Here is a 12,008-nt window from a genome sequence, read left to right on the forward strand (position 1 = left end):
GCCTGACGTGGGATTCGATCCTGGGTCTCCAGGATCGCTGGTCCTGGCCGCTGCGCCACCCAGGGATCCCTTTTCCCTATTTCTTTTTCCTGTTGCAAGACATCACCTCTTCAGAGGTCTTCAGCACCCCTTCAGATACTCCAGGATCACAACAACTAGCCACTAAGCCTTCTGGATCTCTCTGTACACAACTCCAAGCAATCTCATTCATTAAAACAAAGGGAACTCATTTTAAAGAAATCCCAGATTTATCTAGCAAATAATGACCAAAACTCTTCTACTCTAGTAAACTTTCACTAGTAGAAATATTCAACAGAAAATAAAATTTGCAGAATTTGCTAAATAATGGTTTCAAAGTTACTTCTTAATAATTTGCTTTAATGTTTTGAAGAGAACTAAAAAAGATAAGGTACACACTATTTTATAGAAAACATCTCCTGGAGGAAGAAGATGAGCAGTCCTCTGGGAAACTTGATGAAATAAAAATTTTAATCAATGCTGCATTATTTTCCATTAGATATACAACTCACTTATTATCCCAGAAATGCATGTTATTACATTTAAACCCCAAATAATTTGAAGAGTGAATTGGGTCACTGCAGCAAAATTTGGTACTCTCCTGGTGGCTCTTTCATTTCCTAATCAATGAAAGAAGGGAAGCATGAATTACCATTTCAATCAATGGATCTAATAAACCTAGAAGTAGCATGAGCTGTGAGAATTTATATGTTTCATTCAAAAATGCTCCCACAGAAAAAAAAATTCAGGAAACTCCCCTTCTCCATACCTTTCGTTAATTGCAAAATAGACACATTTCTGGGACTAAGGAGTTGCTCCGAGTTTATCTAGAGCTCGCCTCAAAGCACTGGACCACCATTCCCCTGCCCCAGTGCTCACACTGCTGGGCAATCTGTTGAGAACACGCAACCCTCATTTCCACAGCAGGTGTCTTTGAATTTCCCTTTGAGGCTCCGTTCCTTTTCTCCCTCAGTCTCTCCTGCTGCAAGCTTTGATCCAAGGTACAGCAAAGCATTATCTTCCCAAAGGTTATACAGGAAAGTAGAAAAAAAAAATGGCAATCTCCATAAAACAACCCAAGTTTGCACCAAGCCTCCCGCAGGTGAGGATGGTCTAACCTCAAGAACTTCAAAGACTTCCCCCAAGCAGTAATGACTGGGAAGGAACACTCCAAAAAGGCGTCATGCTCCAATGGAAAGAGTTTGGTTCTGGGTCAGAGAAACCTGGCACACGCTGCCTACCAGCTGTCAGATGCTGGGCAAGTTACTTGATTTTTCCGAGCTTTACTTTCATCATCTATATAATGGTAATGGTAAAATAGCAATTACAGTGCCTAGGAGCGTGGTTGGCACAAGAATAATGAAGAAATACTAGAAAGGATCCTGCTTAGAGTAAAAACATCCATAAATGGCAGCAATATTTATTTTTTTTTTTTTGGCAGCAATATTTATATCTTTATTTCCCAAACACAGTACCTTGCACAAAATTAGGGTTAATAAATATGTGTGGAAGTGAGGGATGGAGGGGAAAGAAGGGGAAAGAGAAAAAGGAAGAGGGAAGAAAGAACTTTGAAAAAGATTCAAGGTTAGCACGGAGAGAGGTATTTCACTCTTTTTAATTAATAACTTTTTTTGAATATATATATGCTGTAGTTTCTTTCATAGTATAGCCTGGGAGCATCATGGAATATTAGCTAGTGGGGATCCCTGGGTGGCTCAGCGGTTTAGCGCCTGCCTTTGGCCCAGGGTGTGATCCTGGAGTCCCGGGATCGAGTCCCACGTCGGGCTCCCGGCATGGAGCCTGCTTCTCCCTCCTCCTGTGTCTCTGCCTCACTCTCTCTCTCTCTCTCTCTCTCTATCATAAATAAATAAATCTTAAAAAAAAAAAAAAGTAATATTAGCCAGCCCCATAGAGCTTGCAGATCAGTCTTCTGATCACTGTTGCAGCTTTACCACCCATTACGGCCATCATATTCACCTGCTGCTTACAGCTACAGGTCATCACCTGTGCTCTGCTACTGCCGACCCTCTCATCTCTGCTGACACCAAGAAGCCCCGTTCCATGGTGGTTTCTCTTGCCATCAACCCCAGTCTACAAAGGACAAGCACTAGGGAGCTTCTCCGTGAGGCAGGGTCCCCCCACTAGTGCATTCCTTGGCATTCTGTGAAATGAGTATCTGGTGACCCTCTAGGTGACCAGAGCCAGCTGGTGAATTCTCAGGTCGTATGAAATAAATCCATTCCAGAGATGCATCTCCCTGAGCCATTTATCCTCAAATATCCTTCCAGGAAAGCTCTGGCATCTTCTCTCCATTAATATAAGCCACTGTTCTCCCCACAGCTTTAAAGAGCCATCCCAACATCTCAGTGGGACCAGATCCAGGTGCCCTAGTAAGGATGTCAAATCCTGACTCAGGGGAGAGCGTCTCCATTTTAAAACTCATATCCAGTCTTCTATTCTCCCACTCTCCCCTTCATCCCTTGAGATGACAGCCCGACACCCTCCAGATCCATTCTTACGTGATCTAACCCATCCCTGGTCACGTTCATCAAGGCCTCAGGCAGCTTCAGTGGAAAATCTTATTCTCCCATCACACAGAAAGTCCTTCCCCAGTTGGGTCATCCTTAGACTTGACCGTAATTATCCATGAGAGGTTGTGGGCAGTATTTGAAGAGGGCAAGTATTACCGTGTGAGGCATCCTCCTTGGATGGAGCCTCGGCCTGGTCTCAGGAAGGGGAGGCTGATCTCTAGCAAGGAGAGGACCCCTTCTACAAGGGAACCTCAGGCTCACTCACTAAGTGTCCCCATTCCAGGCTTCCCTGTCCCACTCCCTCCTAGGAGGACCTTGACTTAAGGATGGAGATTTCTGGGATAGTGGATTCAGCCTTTTTCATAATTCAGCTGCTCTCCACTTAGGTCTGAGGCCTGGTGTTCAGCACAGTGTGCCCTCCATCTCCAGGAACAGAGGCCGTCTTCAGTTGTGGCTTTCATACTGTGCTCGGAGTGCTTCGACTGATGTATTCAACAACCAAATAATCCCATAGTTCTGACAATTACCATTGTTACCGCATCTCTCCAATGTTAGAGATATTGATTAGCCAGTACATACCTCTCCATATGTATCCCATCCCAGGGAACTCTTAGTAATTGTGATGCTACGGATGCCTTATGGCTTTCACGCCAACATCACTGCCTATGGCATTTCAGCTAAACATCCCAGAATATAGCTGTCCTGGATTTCATCCATTTGTCCCGTTAGATCCACTCTCCACTCTTACTCAACCTGCTTCCCAGGAGGCCAACATTTATGGACTGAAGCAATGGGCTCCCTTGCTCTCTGCCTTCCCATTTAATTCTGCAGAAGTCAGGGCATGGAGCAGAGTGAGATCGGGGTACTTTCTCCCACACCTCCCTCACCACCAGGCCTTGATTTGGGACAGCTGGGTCATCCTAAGAAAGATCGCAGCTCCCATCAGGCATTCCTCCTTCCACTCTCTCTGGGGTCTGATAATCAATTCCTCTTCTTCTCCTTCAGCCTAGGGATATTCATTGCTTCTAAACCAGTATTCAGAATGTTTTAACACCCCTGGTTGGTTTCCTTAACTCTTCCCACACATTTATAAATAGCATCTTCCTTTAACTGTCCTCAATATCCTGCTGCAGTGTCTCACTTGTTTCCCACTGGGCCCCTTACTGATGCTGTAGTCACCTTCTCTCAAATTGCAGCAAAACCTTAACTGCTTCTGTTTTTCTTCCCTAAGTTTCCTTAAGAAGCAGCCCTTTCTAGCAGAAAATTCTGAGGGAAGTCCTTAGGGATGGGCTGAAGACACTTGAGAGGTGCCACTCAGTGTTATCCCTTATCACCAGCCACTGTCCGAGACAGATCCCAGGCACTCAACTACTTTTCTGTTGGTGTGGCTTCTTGCCTGCCAATGGATCTGCACTAAAGACTGGGATGGATTTTGCTCATGTTCTTTGTTCCTGGATGTCCACCTCAGCATCCCAGTAATAGACCATCAATCTCAACATTCACTCTACTATTTTCATGAGGACATATCAATTCCTCATTCAAGGAGGGCTCTTGGCTCCCAGCTGGGAGATACCAAGCATCTGAGTCCAGACTGAGCTACCTCTGGGACTCAAGATCTCCAGTCATTTGTCTGGATCTCTTCCTAAACATGACATCCTAAATTAATGTGTAAGTAAAAGTAACTTTGAAGTTAATTTTGAGTGTGCTTGCTATTGTTATTCCAAGTACATTAAAGACTAGAGAGACTTTTTTGAAAGTTCTCATGAATTCAAAAGACAGAGGACATGCTTTATTAATACAGATTTTCTTGGCGTATCATGAAAAAAGAAACAAGGTTCATTTCAACCCCAAAACGTGGGAATTAAAGATACTTGCATAATGCCAGAGTTAAAAAAAAAAAAAGTCACAGAGAATCAGCTGCTGTAAAATTTTAGAGAGCACAAGAGCTAGACCATCACAGACTTTCCCCTGAGCCATCAGGGCAGCTTTACCCCGACAAACATGTAAAATTTCCAAGTTAAAAAAATTACAACTTAAATTTAAAATACACTAAATGGAAAAGAATATTTGGGATTAATCATTTTGGGCATAGCTTTGGGAGAGCATCACATGAGTCTAAAACCAGAGTTTAGTTGCACATGTCTTTAAACCTAAATGATGGCTTTAGTTACATATTTTTTCTGAGTTTGTTCTTTTTTTTTTTTTTACATCACAGACAAGCCTCTTTATTAAGAAGGACCTCGAGAATTTTACGTGGGGAAAGAATCACCCAGAACCAGGCATTGCTCAATTTCAGCTACAATTGCCCTCCCTTCTTAATTTGAGCAGTCTCTATTTCTTGTGTAGGTAAGTGCTCAGTTAAAATGAGAAGGAAGTATTTTCTCTTAGGAAGCTTGCAATTTTCTTTGGGGGCATGAGGACAAAGCATTGGTTTTATTAATTTCTGGTCCTTCTATCATAAATCTAGTTGAAGACCAATTGTGAAGTAAGGAGAATTTAAAGACTTTCTAGACTCATTTCCTAATTACTCCTATTGCATTTAAACCATTGGCATATTACAAATCCAAATTGGAGGAGGATTGTGATATATTCAAATTATGTTCTGAGATTCAAGGTAAAGATAAATTAATTTGCAAATCTGTGACCCAGAGAAATTATTTCAGTGAAAACACAGATATTATTTTGATGGTTAGCATCAGTATGCCGCCTCTGGGCCTTGTGCTCGAGTTGGACCTAAGGGAGACAGGAAACCTCTTCCACAGGGGTGGTCAAAATTAGACAGTCCTCGAATCCAGGGGTATAGCTGCTGCCCGTGCAGGTGGGTCTGTGAAGCTCAAGGCCGCCAGCTGTGTTCCGTGGGCCACACCAGCTTCAGATGGTCTCGCACTCCGTGGTGGCAGTGGAGCAGGCTCCGCAGTCACAGCGGACAGCCACAGGGTAAGTGTAGAAGGGGTCCACTCCGGGGGCACAATTGGGCAGCTTGACCGTCACTTGTCTGGTCTCATTGTAGGTACAGACTCGATGATGGGCTTCGATATAGGGGGGTTCCAGAATGGGCTTCTATCCCCCCAGGAAGAAAACATGGAGCCTGTTAGAACATATCTTGTTTCTTGTTCTTGGTACCACTTATCACTATCAGAAATTAACTCATTAGTCATTTGTTTACTTGTGAATCTCTCTCCTCCCAGGAGAAAGCAAATTCCTGAAAGCAGCCACCTGCTCTCTGTGCCATATCCTGAGCTCCCGAAGAGCCTATGGCACGTAGCAAGTCCTCAATAACTATTTAGCAAATGAATAATACTGATCTTTGCGGAAGTCTTCTAACTGGCCTCTCTTCTACCATCACCCCCTACAGTCTACTTATGACACGGCAGCCCCAAGTGACTTTAAAATTAAGTCAGATCCTCTTTCTGCTCAAAGCACCAGTGATTTCCCATTTCACTCAGAGTAAAATCAAATATGCTCACCCTGTTAATCCAGGGGTCAGAACATTCTTCTCCCTTATGAATAACTCTTTCACCAGTCCAACAATTTGTTCAAACATCACCCTCTCACAGAAAACTTTCCTGACCATCCTGACCATCTTCTTGAAAATCAACACACCACCTCCATACCCTGCCACTTCCCCGCCCTCTTCCTGCTTTCTTTTTTTTACTCCATAGCACTTGTCAATATCATGCAACACATTATATATTTTCTTTGTGTTGTGTTTCTCCCACTCTAGAAAGTAAACGCCATTAGGACAGGGATTTTTGCCCATTTTACTCATGCTGTGCTTCTACTACCTAGAGTAGTACCTGTCACCCGGGAGGTCCTCAGTAACTTTTTGTTGAATCAATGACCAAAAACAGAGCAAGGCAGGTTCCAGAATGCCCTGTGCACTGTTCTAATAATCAAAGGATTCACTTCCTGATTTCACCTTTATAAATCTTGAATTCAAAGATAATTTTATAAAGAGTATAGAGATCAGGAAATCAGCACAAAGTAGTAGTTAAAATCTCAAACCCTGTCGTGGAAACCCCATTTTCCAGTAATTTGCCAAAATGACCAACACAAAAGAGAGGCACCTGCTATATATTCTCTAGGCCTTTTAGAAAACATAGAGTTTTAGAGAGTTGTCCCTTGGTCACATACTGGCAAATCTACAAGAAAGGGTGATATTGTGGACATCAAAGGAATGGGCACTTTTCATCAAGGAGGTACCCCCGCCCCAAATGATACCATGGCAAATCTGATAGAGTATACAGTGTTAAACCAGTCTATTGCTGTTGATGTTGTTATAAACAAGCAGACTAAGGGCAAGATTCTTGCTAAGAGAATTAATGTACATACTGAGCATGTTAAGCACTGGAAGAGCCTAGATAGCTTCCTGAAGCATATGAAGGACAATGATCAGAAAAAGGAAGAAGCCAAAGATGAAAGATGATTTCAATTGAAGGGCCAGCCTGCTCCACCCAGAGAAGCACACTTTGTGAGAACCAATGGAAAAGCGCTGGAACTCCTGCAACCCCTTCCCTCTGAATTCTTGACATGATAAGTGTAAACAAACAAACAACAACAAAAAAAAAAAAACCTGTAAGACTTAAAAAAAAAATAGCAAATCCTGAGTCAGACCCTCAACCTTGGGTCCCTGTTGTTACCACTTGCCCACTTAACTTCTTGAAGCCTCAGATTCCTCATCTGTAAAACAAAATCTCTACCTCACAGCATCGTTGCAGAGACAACGTAGGATGATACGTGTAATGTGCGATGCCCAGCACCAAGTAAGTGTTTGGTAAATGTCATCTATAGTTCTTATCAGAGCAGTTGTAAGAGTAAGGAAGTACTAAATAAAGTAGCAACTTACAAGCTTTCAAAAAACAAGGCCTTCACTTGGATTGGGTACATAAAGTATGTTTAATGGAGGCCCAGGATGACGTTCTCACATGAACCTCATGAAAGTAATGACTTTGCCTTTGTTAAGGACTGTGTGGAAGAGCTCAATTTAATATCACTGCTTCCTCCTCCTTTTCAGGGAGCATTTGACCCTCCTTAGTTTGCTTCATATCCTCTTACCCTTAGTAATCTGGAATCTCAAGCAGAGTTGCCAGATAAAATCTAAGACACTTAGTAGTATTTGAATATCATAAGAAACAACAACATTTTTTTAGAGTAAAGTATGTCCCAAATATTGCATGGGGCAGGCTTACACCAAAAAAACAATTGTTGTTTATCTCTCATTCATATTCAACTGACCTCATGGTTTGGATTGGGGTAGGTTTTTGGGGTTTTTTTTGTTTTTTTTTTTTTTTAATAAATCTGGCAACCCTAAAGCCAGGCCATGAGTAAAGGCTATTTTCAGCAATGGTTCCACCTTTGAAGTAAATCCAGCTACTTTGTTGTCAAAGACATCCTCATTTTAGACATGCTCTCCAGTTAAGTTCCCAAAAATAAGGACTTTATACTTCAGAAACTCTCAGATTACTGGGAAAATAAATTTCATTCTTTTATTTATTTTCTATAAGTAACCTCCCTGTATATATAGTACAGTAAAGGCATAGATAAAAGCTGGTTAATATTAAGTAGAATCTTATTCCCTAATGGCCTTGGTGCTTCAATTTCTCTGGTAAGAACATAGTCCCTGACCTCCCGGGGATGACCAGGATCCAATTAAAGACATTCATCAATCTTTAAAGAGAAGAGAAAGTGAACTGAATTGAAGGAAACATGGTTTGAAATTTGGGCCCAGAAAGAGTTCCAAAGAGCTGAGAAATGAACTTTGAGTAGAGGTAGGCATGGCCAGGTCATGCCCTGAATATGAGGCGATGCCAAAATACCCCAAGTAGGTTCGATGTCAAGTCACAGCTATGGTATCCTTAACAGTTGAATTATTTGGCTATTAGGTCTTATGCCCCTGGATGAGTGAAAAACCCAGCAAATTAGGTAAAGTAGTTTTATTTAATTTGGAGATTTCATCACCATAACTCAATCCATTCATGGGGCTATAATTTTATCTAAGTGATAGTAAGTTGCTCTCTGAGTCCCTGAATAGATGGCCATTTTTCTGAGCACCTCTCATGGTGCTCATGGACTTTTAAGTTGGCATCAATTCAGCTAAAAGACGTATGACTCCAGATAGAGGACAGGCCCATATAATTAACAAATATCTATTGAACATCTTGCTTGTACATGACACTTCAACAAGAGCTAACAAAAGCACAGGAATGAAACTCCTCTCCTAAAGAACTTAGAATCTAGTGTTGTGTGGTGGTGAAAAGTAAGACAAAAGGTAAACTAGAGTCAGGGCTGACCAGGGAGTCAGAAAAGCTCTAGGGAAGGAGTTGGTCCTGGACACAAATATCAAAGAATATATTTAATAATGACAGATGGAAATGAGAAGGGATATGAGAAAAAGGCCAAAAGTGAGATTTCATGAGAGATGTTTAATAAAACTTTTCAAAATCAGTCTGGTGAGACCAGAGCTCAGGTCATGGGTAGACATTGGGAAACCTGGCAAACTTCATATGGCTGAGGACCTTGGAAGTTAGCTTTGGAATTTGCCATAGTGTGGGGGGGGGGGTCATTAAAGGTTTTTGAGCTGGGGTGGGGTGACAAAATCAGAGCTGGAGCTTCATTAGTAACCAACTCTGGCCTCAGGAGAAAGGGTCAACAGTCATTCTACAGTGTAATGGGACACTTTGCTAAATGAGCCTTTTATCTTCTAACCTTACAAACATCTCATCTCAGTCCAAAGACGGTTCTAACTTTGTCTAAGACTTTCATCCTCATTTTAAATGCAATGTATCTTAAAAGGCTAGATATCATTGACTACAAAGGACTTAGTGAATAGGTCTGTGACAATCCCTGAGGTCCCCACAAATTGCAGGTGGGGCCTGGGGCAGGGCAAGGCTATGCATGAGCCACTGTGGGAAGAACTGAGGACCCACCCTCACCTACTAGACAGTGTAAGGCCGATCTCTTGTGAATTGGCTGGCTACATCACAGGGAGAGGAATATAGAGAAATTTTGTTTACATGCTCCAACCAAGGATTTATTCCCAGCTTTCTACTGATTGTCTACATAACTTTGTGGTCACTCACTCCTTGAAGTCCTTCATATCACCTGTAAAATGGGGAGAATAATAGCATATCTTAACCTCCCAAAGATGATTCCCAAATATACAGACACTATGTAAATACAAATATTAATTTTACCAATGCTTTGTTAGAGGGGCAAGATCATACTTGTTCCAGATTATTTTTGGAGAATGCCAAATAATTGTCATTTAAAAAATTCCACAAGAATGCCCCATTCTACCTCATTTTAGTTAAAAAGTGAACACAGAAATCAACCCAGGTGGCTGGCTCTGAAGGCTTTGTCACTTGCGTCTGTCTTGAGACTCACCTCCCAGGTTTCACAACGGCCCCAGCAGGCATCCGTAGTGATCCGAAGGCCCCTGCAGCCCGGTTTTTTGGCCACAAAAGTAAACTCCCTCACAGCACAGCCCACAAAGGTGAGCAGGTTCCCACTGGAGGTGCTGAGGACACAGCTGCAGCCAGCCAGGAGCAAGAGGACCATGGGGCCAAGGAAAAGGTATGCCAGCTTCATGGTGTTCCTCCAGAAAGGGAAAGAAAAGTGAGTTTATTAAAAGAGCCAGAGTCCTGGGGCACGTGGGTGGCTCAGTCGGTTAAGTGACCGACTCTTGGTTTCAGCTCAGGTCATGATCTCAGGGTTGTGAGATGGGGCCACAGTGGGGCTCCATGCTCAGCACAGAGTATGCTTGAGATTCTCTCTTCCTTTGCCCCTCCCACTCATGCTCATTCTCACACACTCTCTAAAATGAATAAATAAATCCTTAAAAAAAAAAAATTAAAAAGAGAGCCAGCTTTCCCCCCGGGGGTGATCAATAATATGATGGTCACTGTCAAAGGCACCTTGCTCTTAGCATCTCAGAAGAAATGAGCCAAGAAAATGTAAATGCCTACTAACACCAGCACAGGTGCCCAAAATTTCCTCTGACTCCAGCATGGTTTCCTTTGACCCATTGTGCTCGCTAAACACCTAACCCTTCCAGGGCATCCTCAGGTGTTTCCTTATTTCTATCCACCTGTGGATTTGACTCATGTGTTAGAGAGGTTTGTTCCAATGGTCTCTTCAAAATAAATGCAAAACATGAGTCACACCAAAAGTAATGCATATCCTAACATAATACATGAATACACACAAATTATTTTTGTTCAGATCTAGGTAGAGTATTTGGTGCCATGTTACCTGCCTACTCAAAATGACATTTTCAGTGTCATGAATGGGGAATGGGAGGGGCATAGGGAAATAAAAACTGTACGCCCAGATGCATTGTTGCTAATCTAGCCTACCACAAAACATGGATATGTGTAAGATATTATGAATCCTGGCACCTGACTTGGTAGCATTCATAAAAAATGTATCTTATTAGCTACAAATTGCCTCTGCTCTAGGTGTCCACTGTAATAGGCACCTAGTTGTGATTCAATTTGAACCCACATATTGGAAAGCATTAGAGGTATTTAAAACATAATCCCAATCTACTGTCAAGTCTATCCTCTCTGGGTCGCGGTCATTTTCTGTGCTTTCCTGGAGCCAGAATCATTCTCTGCATGCTGGGCCCACTGGACAGAACATACCTGGTTGTTAAAGTGAGAGTAGACACTGCATTTATGGAATGTCCTCAATTCATTATTGCCTAAAATAATTCATGATTGCTGCAAAATTATTTATTTTCCAATCTGAGCTGTCGGTCTCATCTACTTCTATTGATCTACTTCTGATCTGTCACATTAGTAGGGCTCTTTGGACTTCCCTTCTGGTGGAATGCAGTTACAAATATGGAGAAGCACTTACCTGATTTTGCTGGAGCTAACTCCTTCTAGAGCTCACACTTGCACCCAAGATTTCAGAAAATCACAATGAGTGATAGAAGTTTGCTCTGGGTAAGTGTCTCTACCCTCTGCTACTGGGCTGCTTGACTGCTCAAATATATAGGAAGGGTCTTGTCAATCAAAACAAAAGAGAGGCAGATCCTTACAGGAACCACTAAACACATCAAAGCTTTGGGATATAAAGCCAGTCTCTATTTTCCAAAACTGATTAACTTAAAGGGTGTTGTTTTGTTTCTTAACATCACCTACTGAAACAGAAAGTTACCTTGGTGGGTGACATAATCCTAGGGAAACAGTCAAAAGTAGTTCACCTGGTTCTCGGGGGAACAAATGCAGTGGGGCAAGATGGATTAACTTCCCTTTATGGTAATCACAACTTTCCTTCGGAACAGAAGTCAGTAGCTAGCAGCTCACAGCAAACTCTTTCCCTTAACTCACAACACGTTTCAATACATTGAAAATAACAAAACAATAATTCTTCCTGGAAAGACGCAGGATCACAAACTGAAAGGATGGAATTCACAGTAAGAAGAAACCTTTTGAAAGTCTTAAAATTAGTTAA

The 12,008-nt window shown here is 42.1% G+C and overlaps 1 protein-coding gene across 1 annotated transcript; it reads right to left on the bottom strand.

Moving 5' to 3' along the window:
• Positions 1-4,448: 4,448 nt before the first annotated feature.
• GPHB5 (glycoprotein hormone subunit beta 5) lies at positions 4,449-10,136 on the bottom strand. The gene is made up of 2 exons (XM_038544040.1): positions 9,933-10,136; positions 4,449-5,609 (listed from the first exon to the last, which is right to left on the bottom strand). Exons 1-2 carry the CDS (start codon positions 10,134-10,136, stop codon positions 5,421-5,423), a joined length of 393 nt encoding a protein of 130 aa, XP_038399968.1. The 3' UTR covers positions 4,449-5,420.
• Positions 10,137-12,008: the final 1,872 nt, after the last annotated feature.

Source organism: Canis lupus, chromosome 8 (assembly GCF_011100685.1).
Source record: "Canis lupus familiaris isolate Mischka breed German Shepherd chromosome 8, alternate assembly UU_Cfam_GSD_1.0, whole genome shotgun sequence".
NCBI classification, from domain to species: domain Eukaryota; kingdom Metazoa; phylum Chordata; class Mammalia; order Carnivora; family Canidae; genus Canis; species Canis lupus.